At 49.4% G+C, this 20890-nt stretch overlaps 2 protein-coding genes across 12 annotated transcripts; one reads left to right on the top strand and one right to left on the bottom strand.

The window, feature by feature from the left end:
- The first annotated feature begins 5160 nt into the window (after positions 1-5160).
- LOC118624555 (trophinin associated protein) lies at positions 5161-12087 on the top strand. Of its 11 annotated transcripts, none has more exons than XM_036252929.1 (14): positions 5164-5547; positions 5646-5832; positions 7009-7166; positions 7251-7382; positions 7576-7661; positions 8114-8196; positions 8674-8795; positions 9780-9896; positions 10004-10087; positions 10172-10231; positions 10494-10628; positions 10787-11369; positions 11635-11828; positions 11967-12083. In XM_036252929.1, exons 1-14 carry the CDS (start codon positions 5293-5295, stop codon positions 12012-12014), a joined length of 2244 nt encoding a protein of 747 aa, XP_036108822.1. In that variant the 5' UTR covers positions 5164-5292; the 3' UTR covers positions 12015-12083. The 11 variants fall into 11 exon arrangements, with proteins under 11 accessions (XP_036108830.1, XP_036108831.1, XP_036108822.1 ...); XM_036252930.1 differs by having other exon boundaries at positions 5165-5547; positions 8144-8196; positions 11967-12082; XM_036252928.1 differs by having other exon boundaries at positions 8144-8196; positions 10004-10231; positions 11967-12084.
- A 1429-nt stretch (positions 12088-13516) lies between these two features.
- On the bottom strand, positions 13517-16268 carry C1QL4 (complement C1q like 4). The gene is made up of 2 exons (XM_036253016.1): positions 15720-16268; positions 13517-13696 (listed from the first exon to the last, which is right to left on the bottom strand). Exons 1-2 carry the CDS (start codon positions 16254-16256, stop codon positions 13517-13519), a joined length of 717 nt encoding a protein of 238 aa, XP_036108909.1. The 5' UTR covers positions 16257-16268.
- Positions 16269-20890: the final 4622 nt, after the last annotated feature.

Raw genomic sequence — 20890 nt, forward strand, 5'->3', positions numbered from 1 at the left:
TAAAGACTGAAATGGAATACATAAAAGTGTTTTTATTTGCAGAAGACATAATTATCTCTATAGAAAACCCAGCAGGATCAATAGACAAACTAGGAAAAACAAGAGTTCATTAAGGTTGCAAGCTAGAAAATTAATTATCTTCCTCTACAGACCTAAAGGAAATATTTGCAGTGTCTAAAGTGGACATGAGGTTAAAAAATGAATATACAGTGAAATCTTATAAATCCACAAGAATAAAGACAGGAAAGCCAATTGGAAAAAATATAAAAAGCATGTGAGTAGGCATTTCAAAGAGGATGAAGCTCTACTACCTAACAAGAATATGAAGTAACACTCAAACGTAACTAATAATCAGAGAAATGCAACTCAAAATAACTAAGAGTCTACTTAATACCCATTAGAACCGTAGAAGTTAGAAAGTTGTATAATATCAAGTGTTGGAGATGATAGAAGTGATATGAAACTTTCAATTAATATTAAGAGTGCCAACAGATACATTCTGAAAAATGATCTAGCAGTACTTACTGAAGTGTGCATAAGCCTTACGACCCTGGGAATTCCACTCTATATATGGTAAATATCCCAGGGAAATTTTTGGATGGGTTCAAAGGAGACCAGGTAAGAAGATGATAATTCTTTAGAATTGCTTGTAGAAGTGTGAAATGGATAAGTAAAATATGATGGATGCCTACTATGAAATCCTATGCAGGACCAGTAGAAAGCTGTCATAAGCAATGAACTAGATTATAAATAGCAATAAGGATGGATCCTAGACACGGAGTTGACTGGAAAAAAAAAAAGTAAAAAGAGAATCAAGTGGCAATGCCATTTATGCAAATTTAAAACACACACACTAAACAACTTGTAGTAGGCTGAATAATGCCCCCTACCAAAGATGTCCGCATCTTAATCCCTGAATCTGTGAATCCCTTGAATATGGCAAAAGAGATTTTGTGGGTGCAATTAAGTTCAGTAACTTGAGATGGGAATATTATTCTGGATTATATGGTTGACCTGATATAATTACAGGGTCTTTATAAAAGGGAGGTAGAAATGGCATACTTCACAGAATTAGAACAAGTACTTCAAAAGTTCATATGGAACCAAAAAAGACCTCGAATAGCCACAGCAATCTTGAAAAGGAAGAACAAAGTTGGAGGGATCACATTACCAGATTTCAGGTTATACTACAAAGCCACCGTAATCAAAACAGCCTGGTACTGGCACAAGAACAGGCATATAGACCAGTGGAACGAACAGAGAACCCAGAAATGGACCCAAGGAAATATGCTCAATTAATATTTGACAAAGGTGGCAAGAGCATACAGTGTAGTAAGGACAGCCTCTTTAATAAATGGTGCTGGGAAAATTGGACAGCTACATGCAGAAAAATGAAACTAGACCATCAACTTACACCCTACACAAGAATAAACTCAAAATGGATAAAAGACTGAAATGTGACTCATGAATCCATAAAAATTCTAGAAGAAACTGTAGGCAACAACATTTCAGACATCATATGCAGCAGAATTTTCACTGATACATCACCTAAGGCAATAGAAACAAAGGAGAAAATGAACACATGGGACTACATCAAACTCAAAAGCTTCTGCACAGCGAAAGATACAATCATCAAAACAAAAAGGCTACCCACTGTATGGGAGAGCATAATTGCCAATGGTATATCAGATAAGGGGTTAATTTCCAATATATAGAGAGTGTTCATACAACTCCACAAAAGGAAGACAAAGAACCCAATTAAAAAATGGGCAGAGGGCAGGCCAGCTTTGCTCAGCGGTTAGAGCATCGGCCTGCGGTCCGGAAAGACCCGGGTTCAGTTCCCACTAAGGGCACGTACCTCGGTTGCAGTTTGTCCCCGGCCCTGGTTGGTTGCGCGGGTGGCAACCACTCGATGTGTCCCTGTCACATTGATGTTTCTCTCTCTCTCTGTTCCTCTCTCTCACTCCCACTCTACCTGAACAAAAAATGGAAAAATGTCCTCGGGTGAGGAGGATGATAAAAAAAAAAAAATGGGCAGAGGAACTAAATAGACACCTCTCCAAACAGGACATACAAATGGCTAAGAGACATATGAAGAAATGCTCATCATCACTAATCATCAGAGAGATGCAAATTAAAACAACAAGAGGTATCACCTCACACCTGTCAGAATGGCCGCCATCCGCCATCAACAAATCATCAAACAACAAGTGTTGGTGAGAGTGTGGAGAAAAGGAGACTCTGGTACACTGCTTGTGGGAATGCAAACTGGTGCAGCCACTATGGAAAACAATATGGTGTTATCTCAAAAAATTAAAAATTGAACTTCCATTTGATCCAGTGATCCCACTTCTAGGAATATACCCTAAGAAGCATGAAACACCAATCAGAAAGAATATATGTACCCCCATGTTTGTAGCAGCACTATTTACAATAGCTAAGATCTGGAAACAGCCCAAGTGTCCATCAGTAGACGAATGGATAAAAAAGCAGTGGTACGTATACACAATGGAGTACTACGCAGCTGTAAGAAAGATCTCTTATCCTTTGAGACTACATGGAGGGACCTGGAAAGTATCATCCTAAGTGAAACAAGCCAAACAGAGAAAGACAAGTATCATATGATCTCACTTATTTGTGGAATATAATGAACATAACAGTCTGAGGAATGGGGTAGTCCCAGAGATGTGGAAGTGGGGTACAGACTGACAATCCCCAGAAGAGGGGGTGGTGGGGGAGAGATAAACTACAGAACTTATATGCATGTACGCATGAACAGTGGACATGAACAACAAACTGGGGACAGGGCAGAGAGGGAGGGGGAGGGGGGCATCAGTGGGGGAAAAAGGAGAATAATCTGTAACAAAAATTAATTAATAAAAATAAATAAATTAAAATAAAATAAAATAAAAGGGAGGTAGAAGTGACTAAGTAGTAAATGTGATTGTTATTGGAGAAATGCGTGGACGGTCTTTCTCCATTGCTAGTGGGAGTGGGGTCCTTACGATATCTTGAGAAAAAGAATTTTCTGACATTCACCTGAGTAATATTTACTTGCATGGAATTACATCTCTGTTTTTCCAAATTCCTATTTCCCTTAATCCAGTTCCAGACGTGCAACTCGAGATTCAGTAGAGTTAGAAGCAAAGCTAGCGTCCAAAGTTTCTGTTCCATGGTGGAGTTCGGTCTGGTTTAGTATCAGCTAGTTGCAATCCATTAGTCCATTGTGTGTGGGGTCCACATGGCTGTGGGTCATGTGGGCAAATGCAGGAGACTGAGAGCCTGGCAAGCCAGGAGTTGAGTGTAAGCAAGTAAAACAGCAAGAGAGAGAGAGCTCCTTTGTTTAGGAGATTAAATATCTTAAATCTTTCAGTACTTGCAGTGGCCAGCCTATTCTAGCCAATGACCTGTTTCCAGGTGTGACTGACAGGCAAGTACCTTCCCTATTTTTCCTAGACTTTACTGGGCATGCCTACTTTTGGCCTTCCCTTTGCTCCTTTTCTGTTATTCATTACTAGGTTAAATTAATTACAGTGGTATCATGATGACAGAGTTATAAAGAGGGAAGAAGGGGCCACAAACTGAGGAGTGCTGGCAGCCTCTAGAAGCTAGAAAAGGCAAGCAAACAGACTCTCCCTTGAATCCTCTAGAAGGAATGGAGCCCTGCCAATACTTGATTCTAGATTTCTGAACTCTAGATCTAATAGAGAATATATCTGTATTGTTTTTAAAAGCCACTAAATTCGTGGAAATTTTTTATAACAGTAATAGGAAACTCAAGCATACATGCATAGTTAGGAACATATATCAATTACATTTGACTGGTGTCTATGGGAGAGAAGAATAGGAGAGCAGACAGAGAATTAAAGGGGGTGATAGAATAAAATAAGAGAGGTGGCTTGTACATTGATGAAAACACTATGTTATAACCTGATGAAGAAGATTAACTCAAATTTCTGTAGGAAAGGTCCAGCAAAGGCAAACAGAAACAAGTCACTCTGACTACTGTGTAGTGAACAGGTTTGATTCTCTGATAGGCATGGCAGATATTCTTAGCATTGGCTGTTTTAAAGACTTTTCTGATATAAAATCATTCTCCCTTGTACCTTGATTCTGTGAAGCTGGTACCCTGAGAAACAGGCATACATATTTTAGTTATTAAAAAGGTATACCACTCATGCTAAATCACTCAATTTCTCTTACAAATTTGATAAGTGGGAATTAGTCCAAAGATCTACCTTATGTATATTGACAAATTCAAGTTTCCAAGTTTGTAAAGATAACTTGCACTGTGGTTCTCAGCCTTCCTAATGCCGCAACCCTTTAATACAGTCCCTCATGTTGTTTGTGGGCGTATCTGTATGTGGGCGGACCGCCTGAAGACGGATGGAGGAGCGGTGTGTCGGTTCCTGAGACCCTGGGAAATATGTTTTCCCACCGTCGTAGGCGACCCCTGTGAAAGGGTCCTTCACCCCCAAAGGGATCACGACCCACAGGTTGAGAGCCGCTGCAAGGAAACAAACACTGTTCTTTGAGAGCATATAACCTAATCTAAACTATTTAGATTAGGGTGAGTTATGAGTAAAGGAGTTCAAGGCAGGCCTCTCTGAGGACATGTTTTCTTTAAGTGTCCGGAATGACGTCCCCAAAGCTTGACACCGCACTCGGATTAGCGTCCGGTCGGGGACCCTCCAACCAGCGGCCTACAGAGGTAACCCCAACCATGACTACCAACCCTTCCCACAAAACAGCCAGAATGGTCCTTCCCTCGCCAGTGCCGAAACCTCGCGAGAGTACGACGGCACCCGTTATTGCCCAGACTTGGGGCGCCACGCCTTTCCAGCCTCAGAACGGCCTCCTCCTTCCTCTTTCCTCGCCTTCCACCCCGCGCTCCGCTCTAGGATTGGCTGATTGAGCCGCGTCAGTTTTTTCCTGGCTATAAAGTGGTTCATCAACTAGTCCTATTTTTGGCCCCGCCCACGAAGCCCGCGGATTGGAAGGCTGAGTTAGGCGTCACGCGCCGCGGATGAGCCAATCAGGAGCTTGGCGTATTTTACAAACTGGAGAAGTAGCTGCCTCAGGAGAAGAGTCAGGGAAAAAGCGAAGTGCGGGGGTGGACCTTGAGGGGTTCGGGGGGAAGGTGCGGCACGGGGATATTGGAGGGAATGAGGGATGTGAAGATTCTTAGGGAGGAGAGGCAGCTCGGGGTCATGGAGCAAAAGAGTAGGCTCTGGGTGTCTGAAAGTGGCACCCAGAAGAGCCGGCCTTGCAGGCGCCGGGTCTTCTGGGCGCATGGTTTTGAGCTTAGGTGGAAGTACCAGGGATGTGAGGACCGCACCAGTGCCCCAAACTGGTGGACCTTTGATCTTTGATCTTGCCTTCCCCGTCTCAATTGTAGCCGCCATGACCACCTTCCAAACCAAGAAGGATCCTCTCCTTCGGGGTGTATCACCCACCCCTAGCAAGATTCCGGTAAGCTCTAAGAGACGCCCGCCTGTCCCCACAGTCAAGCCTTGCACCCTGGACCAGGAGAACCAAGACCCAAAGGTAAGAGGGGCTTGGTGGTGAAAATATAGCTATAAAAAGGCAGCACACACCAGCAATGCACCCCAACACTGAATTTTTTTTATCCTCCTCTCCCCCAGAGATTGGAGCAGAAGTTCAGTATTCAACATCCCCTTGTTGACTCAGCAGGCCCCAGGCCAAAAGCCACACATCAAACAGAGAAACCAGAGAGATTGGTGGGAAGCACTCTGCTTCGGAACCCCTTGGAAGAGCTCAGGCCTAGCCCTAGGGGACAAAATGTGGGGCCTGGGCCCCCTCCCCAGACAGGTACTTGTTGGAGGCCTAAAACACAGTCTCCTTGGCTGATAGGGAGAATGAGATAGGGATAGTGGAGTTTGGGGGCTTTGCACTCCTCCAGTTTCTTGCTGACTATAAGAGTCCTTCCTGGTCTGCTCCTGGAAAGCTTTCTTAGAAGCCCTCTCCTTCCTTCAACAAAATGTTCTCTTCTAAAGCTTTTTCCAGCTCTCCAGTCACAATCAGTTGCTTTGTGTTCTAGTACTTTGCTATACTCTTTTTAAAAAATGTTTTTAAAATTTTTTTGCTTTATTTACTTTAGAGAGAAAGGAAGGGAAAGGAAGAGAGATAGAAACATCGATGAGAGAGAACATCGATTGGCCGCCTCCTTCATGCCCTCCACTGGGGATTGGACCCACAACCTGAGCATGTGCCCTGACTGGGAATTGAACCTATGACCTCTTGGTGCATGGGTCAGTGCTCAACCAGTAAGCCACACTGGCTGGCCTATATACTCTTTTATAACATGCCCATACTTTGTTTTGTTTTTTTGTTTTTGTTTTTACAGTGTTTTCATTGATTTTTTAGAGAGAGTGAGGAAGGGAGGGAGAGATAGAAACATCAATGTGAAAGAGAAATATCTATCAGCTGCCTCCTGCATGGCCCCTACTGGGGATCAAGCCCGAAACCCTGGCGTGTGCCCTGACCGGGTAATGGAATCAGTACCTCTCAGTCCATGGGACAAAGCTCTATCCACTGAGCCACACCAGCCGGGCTGTTTTATTTATTTTTAGAGAGAGAGAAGGGGAAGAGAGAGAGAGAGAGAAGCATTGATTTGTTGTTCCACTTATTTATGTATTCATTGGTTGATTCTTGTCTGTGCCCTGACTGGAGATAGAACTTGCAACCTTGGTGTATCTGGATGACTTTCTAACCAACTGAGCTACTCAGCCAGGGTGCATGTCCATACTTTGGCTTGAGTCTGTTACCTCTCTATAGTTTGATGATAGCTTTTTAAGGATGGAGCTTTGTCTTACTTATCCCTGGGTCCTAGGGCCTAGAATAGTGTCTTACATAAAGTTCTGTGAACATTTGGTGAGTTGAGTCCTGTTATATGAGTCTCTGGCTCATGTTGCACCTTAAGGTAACTATGCTAGGATACCTGTCTCCTCAGCTTTCTCTCTCACCTTTCCTTTTCTTCCTTTGCAGAGATTCCAGGGGCTACAGAGTTTGTGGCTGACCCTGAGGCCCTAGCTACCATCCTGTCAGGTGAGGGGGTGAAGAGCTGTCGCCTGGGGCGCCAGCCCAGTCTGGCTCAGAGAGTACTGATTCGAGGGAGCCAGGGAGGCACCATTCGGAGGGGCCAGGTAATGAGACAGGATATGATGAGATCAATCTGGGGTGGACTGAGGAGGGAATCCTAAGCTGACAGCCTCTTTTTGGGGTCCCAGGGTGCTCGGGCCTCTACTTATTTGGCTCCCAGAACCCCTCAAAACCGACTGGACCCTGCCAGGGCTTCTTGCTTTTCAAGGCTGGAGGGACCAGGACCCCGCAGCCAGACCCTGTGCAAACAGAGAGCTGTGGTGAGTGACCTTGGGGGAGCTGATACTCAGTGCTTCTGGAAACTTCTTCCAGGGACAGAGGTGGGCCTTGGGAGAGAAGGTACCTCGTGATGAGCCAAAGGGGTTCTGTGGAGGTAGATGAGGTTGGTGGTGAGGCCTGAAGGTTTTGGGCCCGCCTCTGACTCTACTTTTTTCTTTTGCTTTTATGGTTCAGATTCCACCTTTAAGACCTTCCTTTTGCCCCTCCACTCGCCCCAGCTTCCAGGAGCTAAAAAGAGAGACAGGTGGCAGCAGCAGCCGGTGAGAAGGAGGGGATCATTTGGTAAAGAATGATCCAATGTCCCATACAGGGGTCCCTCAAAGCTGGGGTCTTCTACCAAAGGGGGGAAATCTGTGAGCCATGTGAGCCCTTGAAATAGGATTCAGGCCTTGCTAGCCAGGTTTCAATAGGATATCAGTTTCTTCAGGTTGTGGGGGCGGAAGAGCACAAAAATGAGAGGTGCTATCTCTTTAGTGGCTAGAGCACAGACTGTGGCAATAAATGGAATCTGGATTTGATTCCTGACTCTTAGCAAACTTACTAGTTGTGCAAGCTTGCCTTAATCTCCATGCTTCAATTTATTCAATCTGTCAAATGAGGATAATGTTTGTGTCATCATTAGAGGGTGTGAGATTTAAATGAGGTGATGTTTGTAAAGCAGTTAGCACAGTGCCAAGCTCATACCTGATACTCTAGCTGCTGTATCAACTAGACTGCTAGCTGCTGCCCTTATTGTCATCAGGACTTCAGTGATCCAGACCTCAGGATTGCTCCTGGAGACCCCAGTCCAGCCTGGTGAGTCTGTCTGGCCATGGGGCCAGAACAGGGACAGGTAGGCTGTTTGCAGTGGGGATCAAGAGGAAAAAACTCAACAGGCTGGGAGGAAGGGGGAAAGGACAGATCAGAAGGAGATGAAGAGGAAGAGGCCTTCTTGATAGGCCAGAGCTTAGCCCAGTTGCACTTTCATCAAAGGATATGGTCCCCATTCCTACCCTCTCCTTGCCATTTCCTACAAGAATTGCCTTCCACTCACTATTTTTTCCTCAGTCCCTAGGAACCTTCAGCACACCCTGAGCCCACTCAGTGTGTTCAGATTAATAAGTGACTATTGAGATAATTCTGGGCTCCAAGGGGATACTGGATGGATCCCCACCCCTGTTGGGGCAAGTGGGGGCTATCAAACTGACATATTCTCTTAAGAGGTTGTAAAACCCTGTGCCAAACTTTGGTGAGTGTTCCAGATACTATAGCAAATGTCCTATCTCCTCCTAGCTTCCTCTCTCCTGAAAGGAGAACGTAAAGTTGTCACTCACTCAGATGAAGGAGGAAGGGGCCCCGTCAGTCTGGCCCAGTGGGTTCCGTTAGGACAAACCCGGGAGCTAACCCACATGAAGGTGAGATGGGACCCTCCTGGGTAGGGAATGTGGTGGGGTGGGGAGATGCTTGGGGAAATTCCCCAGCGGCAGCCAGCACTGAGGATGGTGGGTGGAGCCCTGAAACCGAGGTAGTCCTGGGTTTCAGATGTTCATTAGATCTGGATTTGCTCCTGATGGGCCCATGCCCTCTCCAGAGTGGAACTGGCCTCTGTTTACAAGTGTCTGGAGCCTGGAGGCAAGAGGTCACAGTCTGGTATATTTTTGTATCACCATCAGATCAGTGCTGAGAGATCTGACACTTGTTAGCCAAAGCATTCATTCATTCACTCCACAGAATTTATTGAACAGCTACTGTATTTATTGAGCAGCTACTGTGTTAAGCACTGTTCTAGGTTCTAGATATACAGTTGCAAATAAGGTCATATTCTAGAGAGAGAGCCAAAAAAGTAAACACACTGTAAAATATATAGTATGTCAGATGGTGATAAGTTCTTTGTAAAAAAAAAAATAATAATAAGGCACTGAAGGGGAAGTGGAAGTGGGGAGGTGGTATTCAGTTTCAAATAGATTGGTCAGGGGATCTTACTGAGGAGATGACATTTAAGTGAAGACCAGAAGCGGCTGAGGGAGTAAGCCATCCAGATAGCTGGGAGAAGAACATGCCAGGAGAACTTCAGATGCAAAGACCCTGAGGAGGGAATATGCCTGAGTTGTTTAAGTATCAGCAAAAAGGAGATGCCAGCAGGACTGAAGTGAGTAAGGAGAAAGACAGGAAGTAAGTTTAGAGCAATGACAGGATGAGGCTGAGTAAAGATTTACAAACCAGTGTAAGACCTAGGATTTTACTTGGTATGGGTGGAAAGCCATGGGGAAAGGGAATGAACAGGGGAGTGACATGATTTGATTAGGTATCAAAAAAATCACACTGGCTACTGTAGTGAAAACAAGACCTAGGAAGGCAAGGAAGGAGGGATCACTCTTATGCCTTGTTCCTCTCTATAGGACAACCGTGACTGCCACCTAATGCCCTCCTCTGGCCATTTGCTACTACCATCCAACCCCCATCCATCCCCCTTTGGATTGGCTCAGCGTGTTCCCTCCCCTGCCTCCTCAGCTTTGGTTTGTATTCACAGCTTCTAGAGGCTCATTAAGGGCAGAACAGTCTAAGTGGGATCCCTGGTAGGCCTAGGTTTTTTCACTCCTCAGCCAGCACCATTTCTTCCCAGACCTCATATTCAGTGTTGCGGCGTCTTGCCATTCGCCCCAAAACCCAGTTCACACCCATCCCATCGGCCCCCAGAACTCAGCAGGTAAGAGAGGGCAGGGGAGGTAGCTGGCATAGGAAGGGCATGGATGGGTATACGAAGAGTTATGACATCTCATTTCTGTCCCAGGCCCGATGTTTGAGTGGCCTGTCTCCTCAGTCTTGCTCTGAAGAGCCTGCCCTGCCCTGGGTAAGTGCCCAAAGCCTTCCCATGCTGAAATCCCTCAATCTGTCCTGTTGGCCTGAGGTCCAGGAGTTTGAGGCAGGTGGGTTTTCTGGAAAAGTTACCTAACTCTCCAACTCTCCCTGTTTCTCTGCTGTCCCTCCTAATCTCAGTCTAGGGCGTTTCAGTTAGGGACCTGTTCCCTTTTTCATGAGATTGGGACTCAGACTGGTCTTCCTGTCCCAGATAGACTTCCTCACATTGAGGTCCCTCTCTTCCCATGTGGCAGGAGCAGATTGCAGTTCGGTTATTTGATCAGGAAAGTTGTAAAAGGTTGCAGGAGGGGCCTGGGAAACCACCTGTGGCAACTCTTCACAGACCCCACCCTAGCAGAACCCCCAACCTCCAGGAGCTGAAGATGCAGGTGGGTCTGTATGGACAACAGCTTTGATGCCTGGTGGGCAGAGACAGGCTGGGGAAGGGAGAAATGGGAGGAGAAGGGAGTATGGGAATAGGACAGCGTACATAGACACTTGAACCCACATCTTGACATCACACTGGGGTATTCTGTCCCACCCACAGCGCATCAGTATCCTGCAGCAGCTTTTGCAACAGGAAGTAGAGGGGCTGGCAGAGAGCAAATGTGCCCCCATTAATGGAGGAACTCTGAATGCCCCAGAGCATAATTCTGGGGCTTTCCACCTTCCTGAACTGTCACAGCACTCTGGACTGCCAAAGCCCTGCTTTCCAGAGGAGTGTGGGGAACCACAACTCTGCCCTGGAGCAGAGCCTGAGGTAGCTCAGCCCTGCCCTACAGCAGAGCAAGTGCCTCCAGAGTCCTGCTGTAGGAGGGAGCCTGAGATACCAGAGCCTACCACCCAGAATCAGCCTGAGGTATCTGAGGCCTGCCCTCCAGTAGAGCCTGGACCCTTTCAGGCCTGCTCCCAGGGACAGACTGGACTCCCAGAGCCCTCCGCTCGGGTAGAGCCTGGGGCATCAAAGGCCTGCTCCCTAGAACCTAGGAGTACAGAGTCCAGTCCACAGCCCTTCTGCTGTCAGAGGGCTCCAGCAACCACCAGCGTGATCTTTTCCTCCCAACGCCCACTTTGTGCCAGTCCCCCTATCCACTCACTCCAATCTCTGAGGCCCCCAACAGGCCAGGCAGGTAAGTAGTTGGTTGGAAGGGGTTGTGAACAACGGAGGTCCTCGTCTTGCTGGGAATGGGACCCCTGCCCTGTACCAGGTGATCCCAGGCTTTCTCCTACCTACCTTGCCCAGCCTGGCTTCCCTTCAGCAAGATGGGAGGAGCTGGGTCTCCAGTCCTATGCTCCTAATTGGCTTGCCTCTTGGTGGGGGATTGAGAAGGGGCAGTATAGGTGAGAGTAAAGGACTCCAGAGCCCACCCTGAACTCTGGCCCTTGGACCCTCAGGCCCCAGCAGTCTGGCTCCTCGAACCCTGGCCCTGAGGCAGCGCCTCAAAGCCTGTCTGACTGCCATTCACTGCTTTCACGAGGCATGCCTGGATGATGAGTGTGCCTTCTACACCAGCCGAGCCCCTCCCTCAGGCCCCTCTCGGGTCTGCACCAATCCTGTGGCCATGTTTTTGGAATGGCAGGATGCCCTGGTGAGCCTCCCCATCCACAGTCAGGCTCTGCCCACACAGCAAGCCTGTGGGAAGTTGGAAGCAGGGCAGGGGGTCAGTCTTGGCTCTTTTATAAAGGTTAGTAGGTTGGCTCAGTTCAAGGTCTTTCTGTCTCTCCAGTGTTTTATTCCAATTGGTTCTGCGGCTGCTCCGGACTCTCCGACATGAGGCACCCACCTCCACCTGCTCCTGCCCTGTCTTGCTTCTTCCTTTTAGCACTTATTTATTATCAGTTAATCCCATGGGATTGGGAGTCGGCACTCTTTTGTCCTTTAATAAAATGTCTGAAGTGTCTCAATGTCTTGTTTCCCTCTGGTCTGACCTAGGCCAGCTACTGCTGTTGCTCTCCAGTTGCCCACTTGGTGGCAGTGTCCTCCAGCTTAGAGCCAGCCCTGGGCTCTCAGGATCCTCCAGGCTCCCTCACCTTGGCTCTGTCCTGAAGCTAGGAAGTCATCCTACTTTTGTTTACCCCACCTGCTCAGCAAGCTCTGAGTGTGTTGGGGGACAGCATTCATAGTTCCCTTTGGGGACCTGCTCTTTATTTCTTGAGAACAGTGTTATTTCCAGGAGCCATCAGCAACTCCTTCATCCCCTAGAGCTCCTTTTAGAACTTTCCTTCATCACGCCCTGGCCAGTTTGGCTCAGCGGTTGAGCATCGACCTGCGGACCAGAGAGTCCCGGGTTTGGTTCCCACTAGGAGCACGTACCACAAAAAAAAAACATACAAAAAAAAACAAAAAACTTTCCTGCATAAGGCAGGAAGCTGAACATCGGACCCATATCCTTGGAACCCTCTTGTTAGTGTAAATCTGATTCATGTCTCCCCATAGTGTAAGGCTGGAAACTCTCCTGAAGCTGAAGCTGATACCACCCCCTTGCCCTTCCCATATTACAGCAGAAGCCCTGGGCTACTCCCCTCCACCTCCAGAGGCAGGCTTGCTGGAAAGAACTAAACTTTTGCCTCGGGCAGAGTGGGTGGGAGTCCTTGAAAGGAGTATGTATAAAGGTCAGCCCCCGTCCCCACTCTGTGCACCAGTTAAGAGGCACGCATATTTGCTAACGTCACTTTATTGGAAGAGGCAACAGCAGCTGTAGCCCCAGGGCTCAGTCCCGATGGGGGTGAAATGGATACTGTACAGAATGAGTTTTAAATGCTAGGAAAGAATTCACTGGTTCTTCCAGTTCACAGGAAGGCTGCCAAGGCGGGGCCTGGAGCCTGAAAAATGAGGATGGCAAGCATTTTTATGACAGAGAACCAGCGCCTACTCCTGTCCTAACCTCTCCTCCCACCTAAATGGGCTCCTATCTCTGTTCTCTCCCTCCCAAAATGCCAGGTCTGGCTAGTGAGACTGTTCCCCAGCTCCCAACAAAAGAAGAGGACCATGATCACTCTTCTCAGACCGCCTTTCACAGGCCCCATACAAACAAATGTGTGTGGTCATTCCCAAGCAGCTTTACTTCTCTGGCCTGGCCTCCTCCACTCCCATCCCCTTATACCCCAGAGCACCAAGAATCTGCCAATTAAGGCCACCTCCAGAAGCAGGCGGGTCTGTCCCCACTGCCAGGCTTTCAAAGGGTGGGTTGATGCCTTGGATGGGGCTGACTGAAAGTGGGTGAGGAGGGAAGCTAAGATGAAGGGCAAGGGAGGGGTGTGGAGGGTGGGGCCTGGCTCAGTCTGGGTAGATAATGAAGCCAGAGAAAGTGCTGTACTTGTTGGTGTTCCCGCCATGCACCTTCCCCCCATCCAGCTTGATAAAGACTTCATCACCCACATCCAGGTGCAGGATGACACTGTTGCTGGCGTAGTCATAGTTCTGGTCTGCGTCCTGGGCAATGGCACTGGCCCGGACCTACCAAGGAAGAACAGAATAATCCCTTCACTCCCTATGCAGAGCTGTGGTGATGAGAGGGTTTGGGTTGGGTCGAGTAAGTGCAGCTGGGCCTGTGAAGCTGGCTGCAGAGGCTGGGAAGGACAAGGAGAAACCAGGAGATCACTTAGCTCAAGCACCACCATTCACTAGCTGTGTGACTCTGGCATGTTTCATGCCTTCTCTGGTCCTCAATTTGAACTATAAGGTGGGAGGTAATAATCTAATATTTGGATTAAATAAGTTACTACACGTGAAGTGTGTTAGAATAGTACTTGGCACAGAAAATGCAATAAGGCGCCCACGCTGGTGTGGCTTGGTGTATTGAGCATTGTCCCATGCACCAAGAGGTTACTGGTTCAATTCCCTGTCAGGGCACATGAATGGGTTTCAGGCTCCATCCCTGGTGGGGGGCGTGCAGGAGGCAACAGATGGATGTTTCTCTCTCGCATAGATGGTTCTCTCTCTCTCTAAAATCAATAAAACCATTTTTTAAAAACGCTACAAGGCTATTATTATCATTAAAAAAAATAAAACTAGCCTGTAGGATAATTTCTAAGATTCTGAACTCCCTCTGGCCTCCTCAACTTGCATTCTTATCCCCAAGTGATAGGGCACAGGTGTGTCATAAATGTGCAAGGGTGCTGGCCTTAAATGGGAAGGTGTAATGATACATTCTTGCCTCGGGGTGCCCATTTCCCTCCTAGTTCTCTGCAGTGCACCCACGTGGGGGTCGCCTTCTGGTCGCCTTCTGCTCCAAAAGGTAGCCCTCCTCCCCTCTAGTCTTGCTATCGCTGGTCCCCTCTCGCCACCAGCTCCACCCGAAATCCCCCTCTTCCTGTCCTGTGGGGGCTGGTTATTAACTCATTAATTATTTATCATTATTCTAATCACTATTTACCATGCTCAAGGCCCGCAGCGCCCATTCCGTGCTGTGCAATACTGAGTGGGAGCCACGCAGGCCCAGCCCCCTCGGAAACCGGCACACTCTAGATACACACTGCCCCCTCCATTGCTCGCAGATTTCCCGCATAGACCACACACACCTACTCAGTGCCACCTGCAGATAGGCACGGTTTTTGTTCACACCTTTGCACCACCCCGGCACCCACAGACACACTCACATCTCACACTCCCTTGCACACATACACTCTCACTCCCTTTCCCTGGATTCCTCGGGCAGCCTTGCTGGGAGAAGACCCCAATGCAGTGTCTGCTGGTGTTGGAACAGGAGAGTGCTGTGACCTAGCAGGACCCAGGTTTTACACAGCCAGGATGAACAGGCCTGATTTAGCAGGGCATAGTCAGCACCACCCAATCGCATGGGGCATTCAGAGGTCACCACTAAATCCTAACCTCACCCCCTGATGCTTGTGTGGCCCAGGCACCTAACCCAGCCCCAACACTTGGGGTGTCTCACTCCCTCTATGTGTGTCCAGGTCTTCCAGCTAAGTCCTTGGGGCTACTCTCCCTGGCCAAGGCAGCAGTGACTCTGGTTCTGACTACAGAGACGGAGCAGCAGAACCTGGAGGCCAGATGTTGCCAGGGAGGATGTGCAGTCTACTGGACTAGGCCCCACATCCTCTGCTTTGCCTTTCCTCCTCCAAACCTGTCCTTTGCCTTTTTCCTTCTCCAAATCTGCTCCTTCAAGCTGCCTGGCTGTCCCTTGAGCTACCATATCATTTCTCACCTCTGCCTACTGACTCAGTATTAGCTGAGTGTAAGGACACTCTAAAATTGGTCCCAGACCCTGGGACTAGCAATAGAGCTGATGGTAAATGATCCAGTGTTTTCTTTTTTTTTTTTTTTTTTTTACCTTTTCCTAAAAAATCCAAGCTGAATACCTGCCTGCCCACTACTCACTACCTGGGACCTGGCAGCCTGGCATTTCTGGATTCAGTGATACTGTTTGGGGAAGGAGGTCGGTTGTGTAATCAGTAAGTGCAGAGAGACTTAAGAAAGCTCCCCGGTGAATCTGGGGCTGGGTGGGGCAGGGACATCTCACCTGTCCATTCTTCATCAAGTCAGCCCACATACTGGTGCCGTCGCCGCCGCGCATGAGAACATGGTAAGCAAAGAAGTAGACACCAGGCATGGGGCAGGTGAATTTGCCGCTGGCTGCCTCGTAAGCGTTGCCCACATTAGTCACCACGTCGTCGAAGCGCAGCACCTCGTAACCCTCATGCGGCCGCCGCAGGCCCGCGTAGAAGGCAATTCGAGACACGTAGCCGGCAGGGGGCGCCACCCCACCAGGGCCTGGACCAGGAGGGCCCGGGGGACCTGGTCTGCCTGGCTCTCCTGGTGGCCCTCTGGGACCTGGCGGTCCCGGGGGCCCTCGAAGACCGGCCTTCCCGCGACGGCCCACCTCTCCCTTGGAGCCTGGTGGAAATGGGGGCACGGAAACAGGTGTGCCGTCAGGTCCCGGGCCTCGAGGCCCATGCGGATCGCACACCATGCGACAACGACCCAGCATCTCGTAGTGTGCCGGCCCGCGGGAGCTGTGCACCAGCAGTGGAATAGCCACCAGCAGCAGCAGCACCATGGCCACCCCGACGGCCGCGCCTGCCACCCGCTTGCGGCGGCTCAGACGCGACGCAGCCAGGGCCAGCAGATCCTCCTCACTCTTGGGCGCAATGGTGGCGGAGGCTCGGGGCTTTCCGCGGGCCCTGGAGGCGGTGGCCGGGCTTTTGCCTGGATCGGGACCCCCCCGACGGCTGTACCCGGTCCCCCCCGCCCCTACGGGCTCCCGCCTCAGCGGTGCGGTACCCCAAACCTTCCGTCAAGGCGAAGGTCCCGCGTGGGTTGGGCCAGGGCAGCTCTCGACGGTTCAGAGCCCGTGGTCCTCTATTACCCTCCTGTTCAGTCTAACGTTCCCGGGCGCCTGACATCTGCGGCTTCTCGGACGGCTGGTTTCTTACAGATCTAGGATGCTTGCTCTCTGGACAGCTTCTTTCTCAAGGATGGCGGAGCCTAGGTCCCCGGCTACCCAGACAGATCTCTCTTGGCCGGAGAGGAACTACTCTCCGCACCCTGGACGTCCCGGGCTCTGCGCTTAGGGTGGCACCCACCGGACGCGACCTCCTCATAGGTTAGCTGTCTGGCTCTTGGAGAGCACTGACCCGTCTTTCTACCCCAGCCGCGGCCCCAGCCCCTGCTAGAGCCTTGGCCCCGCGAGTCTCTCCTCGTAGCGCACTCACTCTCTGCGTCCCTAACCTTCCTCTCCTCCCTCTCAGGGCGGCGGTGCAGGTGGTGTGAGCAGCCGCGCGCCGGGAGCAGCTATAAGCGGCCCGGGGAGGAGCGACCCCTGGCGCCCAGAGCAGGAAGCGCGGGGGCGGGGCAGGCAGCGGCCCCCACCAGCGGACCCTCCGCCTCCCGGTTGATGCTCGGCTCTGAGCTGATTCTGCAAGGGTTCACTGCTCCCATCTATCCTTACTTTCACCCTCTACTCGGAGTTGGGTATTCCCAGAGCCCAGAGGAAGCTAGAAATAGCGATGGGATAAATGATGGGACAAGATACACACACAGAAAAGACAAAGGTGAATTTCTGAGCTAAAAAGAGCCCCCCAAATAAAGAAAAAAGAAAGAAAAAGGAAAATAAAATCCAACAAACAAACGAACAAGAAAGGCAAGAAAAAAGAAATCCACCAACTCATACCCTTCAGTGCCCATGACGGAATATCATATGGTAAAGGGTTCAATAGTACATGTTGCCTTGAACTAGAAAAGGCAAATCTCCAGCCACCCCTATCCTCGATCCCTAGTACTGGGGAGCGAAGAGCCGCTGAGAGGTGAAGGAGCAAGAGAGAGTGAGAAAACAGCCTGTGGAAGCCAGCAGGAAACCGACAAGAAAGCAGGAGGAGCGACAGAAATCAAAGAGATGGAAAGCCAGATAGAGACGCAGAGACAGAGACAAAGCTTGGAAAAGAGACTGACAGCCCCAGAGGGGGAGAGGGAGAGACAGAGACGGAAAGAGAGAAACGGGAGCTGAGACAGGTTGACAGATCGAGAGAGAAATGTAAATGGCGCGCTGCAGAGAGACACCCAGGTCCGTGTTCGGACTCCAATGTGACATATCAACTGTGGGGAAGACGCGGGGGGGGGGGGGGGGGGCGGGGCGGTTCTTCAGCCGAATGGTAGGCTCTGGGCCTGTGCATTGTGACAGTGTGTTGGCAGGTGTGGACATGGCCTTGGGACCCTGCCCTGTGTGTCCCTGGGTGAGTGGGATTGTGGTTTGTTTTGTCTTGGTGTGAGTATGTATGAGGGCTATTTGAAGGGAGGTTTTGTATTGTCTTCCTCTTAGTCCTTAAATGTGGGACCCTATGAATGCCATCTCTCCTATCTCAGCACTGAAGAGTAGAGAGTCTACTGGGGAAAAGAGTCAGAAGGCAGCTCTTGTCCTTTACCCTGCCTAGCCCTAGATCCAGATTTTGTCCAGCCTAGGATCCCTGCCACTTTCCTTCCTCCTTTCTCATAGTTCTATGATTAGATAGAAACTCAGAGAAGTTGGACCCTGTATAGTAAATGTTTAGAGGAGGGGTTTGAAGTTGGTTATACAAATTATCCTAACCAAAATGCAGATTAAGTGCTAGGCAGCCTCCTGTGAGAGGTGACTGTCTGCCATTCCAGGTGGCTAAGAAGGAACACAATAGATCCCTCTCTGTGAGGTGTGAGGGTCCAGAGAAAAAGCTAGTGACTGCATTCCTCCTTAGGGTCTGGCCCTTCTGGGAGAAATTGCTTGCTTACAGGGACCCCAGGGCCAGAGGCTTGGAGAAGGAGCTCCAGGACTGGCAGAGTGGGGATGTTTGAAGACCCTGGAGGCAAACAGCTGGAAAGAATCTCTTAGAGACTAGGATATGCCAGAACTGTAATGTATAGGAATACCATGTGTAAAATGAAGGGCACAAGGCACACCAGAGCATGATTATTGGGTGAAGGTAATTTCCTCATTTCTTGTTTACTGTACTCCTTTCTTGCCTCTCCCAGCCTGTAATGGTGCAGAGAGAAGGAGACTGCTGAGGCTGGGCCTGTGTAAGGGGAGGTCCCTACATGCTTGAAAGAAAGAATTGGCAGCCAGTGGGGGAGGGGCCTCCTCCTCCAACCATAAATACAAATTTTATTCAAGGTCTTTGTCGCCATTTGTCTTCCTCGGGGGGCTGAGGGCCATGTCGGCCCGTGCATGTCTAATTCCAGATCTGCTCCCCCAGGCTGGATGATGGATGGATCAGAGAGAGCAGGCCAGGGCTCACATCAGCCTCTCCTGCCCGATCAACAAGCCCCATTGACCCCAGGTCCTGCCACCCCTCTCCTTCCCCACTCCCTCCACTCACCAGAGGCAATCTTTGTTCTGCTCCCCACCCCAATCTCTTACTCATCATGGCCCTCTTTTGAGCCCTTCACCTCAGCCCTCATCTCTCTGGAGCTTCCCTTCTCCTCCCATCCCCAGCCAGTCTATGAGCTGTGGTGACCAGCAGGCTGCAGGCGGCAGCGGGTATGTGTGGTGGGGGGAGCAGGCTTGGCTCACAGGGAGCTGAGGGGCCAGCTCCATGAATTTATTCATGTTCTGTTGCTCTTTCCCCATGATCAGGAATGAAGCTGCCAGCTCACCAGGTCCTTATTGCTTCCCCTGCAGCTGTCACAAGGAGGGGTCTGGGTAGGGTTAAGGCCAGTCAGTGCTCCTGAAGCCAAAAGCCAAGTGTCTGGCCTCAAGAGGAAATTCTGGGGCCCAGGCTGGGATCTGGGATGATTTACCCTGAGCTCCTCAGGCAGCCAAACTGGGAAGTGGTTGGGAAGAGGATGTAGGCAGAGAAGGTTGTGCTACAAGACATAGAAGGAGCAGTGGAGGTGGGGACAAGCAGCTGATGGGGGAGAAGAGGGGAGTGCAAATATTTATTTTACTGTAAAATTTTTTTTTGTTTATTGATTTTAGAGAGAGAGAGAAATATCAATCAGAGAGAACATCAATTGGTGGCCTCCTGGAGGCCCCCCACTGGGGATTTGGCCCACCACCTGGGCATATGCCCTGACTGGGAATCAAACCAGTGACCTCTTGATGCATGGGTCGATGTTCATCCACTGAACCACACTGGCCAGGCAGGAGTGAAAATATTTAAGAGTTCCCTAGGCTCCCCTATATAAAAGCACAACCTAGTCTGAATCCTGCTTTAACTTCCACCCTTGACTGACTCTGCACTAACCCTGACCCTAACCCCAAATTATACACTTGATTCCTCTCCAATCCTAATATGAATCCTAACTCCATAACCTCACCCTAAATGAACCCCACCCCCACCAGCCCTATCCTGGAACCCAGGGGTCTTTCAAAAATTTCCCTCAGGGCTTACAGCCAGGTGTGCCTCAGAGTTCTGAGGACCAGACTTTTGATTAGCATGTGATTAGCATATTATTTGCATGTAATATGTGTCTTCTAGTCTGTGAAAGTTTTCATGTTAAATTTTTATGAAGTCTAGCAGAAAGGTCTTGGCTTCTTGAAGGTTCTCTCTTTTTGTTCCTTCTCCCACACTCTTTATCACTGATCCTAATGCCCCCAAGGAGAAAAAAGGGGGGTGAGGAGATAAGCAATATAGGGCTCATGGTCAGGAAGATTCTGGCAGTGTGATCTGCTCTTGTCGCTTGCAGTGTAACCTCCACAAGCCTCAGTTTCCTCATCTGTAACAAGAAAGGAACCAGCCCTGGCCGGTTTGGCTCAGCAGTTAGAGCGTCGGCCTGCGGTCCTGAGAGACCTGGGTTCGGTTCCCGCTAAGGGCGCGTACCTCGGTTGCAGTTTGTCCCGGCCCTGGTGGGTTGTGCGGGTGGCAGCCACTCGATGTGAAAGGAACACATCGATGTTTCTCTCTCTCTCTCTGTTCCTCTCTCTCCCTCCCACTCTACCTGAACAAAAAATGGAAAAATGTCCTCTGGTGAGGATAAAAAAAAAAGAGAAAGAAAGAAAGGAACCAGCTGTCTGATGTTACATTAACATCTTAAGGAAGCACTTCTCTTATTTTCATGCACTCTTTTCTTCCTTTTAGAGTCATTCATGATGTGGTTCTCCTTCCTCCCCACTCTATACACACATTCTCACTTTCAGCTTCCACATCTAAGGTGACACAGGATTGGAAGTAACCTGGGTTGCCTGGTATCAGACCCTTTATATGAAGAGAAAGGAACTTCACTCAC

This window comes from Molossus molossus, unplaced genomic scaffold (genome assembly GCF_014108415.1).
Source record: "Molossus molossus isolate mMolMol1 unplaced genomic scaffold, mMolMol1.p scaffold_m16_p_10, whole genome shotgun sequence".
Classification (NCBI taxonomy): domain Eukaryota; kingdom Metazoa; phylum Chordata; class Mammalia; order Chiroptera; family Molossidae; genus Molossus; species Molossus molossus.

Excerpts from the sequence above, each read along its gene's own strand:
- LOC118624555 (XM_036252928.1), top strand. The coding sequence starts at position 5,293 with ATGGTTTTGAGCTTAGGTGGAAGTACCAGGGATGTGAGGACCGCACCA. Across the intron at positions 5,833-7,008 it reads TGGGCCCCCTCCCCAGACAG|AGATTCCAGGGGCTACAGAG; the intron begins GTACTTGTTGGA and ends CTTCCTTTGCAG. Across the intron at positions 11,829-11,966 it reads TGGAATGGCAGGATGCCCTG|TGTTTTATTCCAATTGGTTC; the intron begins GTGAGCCTCCCC and ends CTGTCTCTCCAG.
- C1QL4 (XM_036253016.1), bottom strand. The coding sequence starts at position 16,256 with ATGGTGCTGCTGCTGCTGGTGGCTATTCCACTGCTGGTGCACAGCTCC. Across the intron at positions 13,697-15,719 it reads ACTTGATGAAGAATGGACAG|GTCCGGGCCAGTGCCATTGC; the intron begins GTGAGATGTCCC and ends CTTCCTTGGTAG.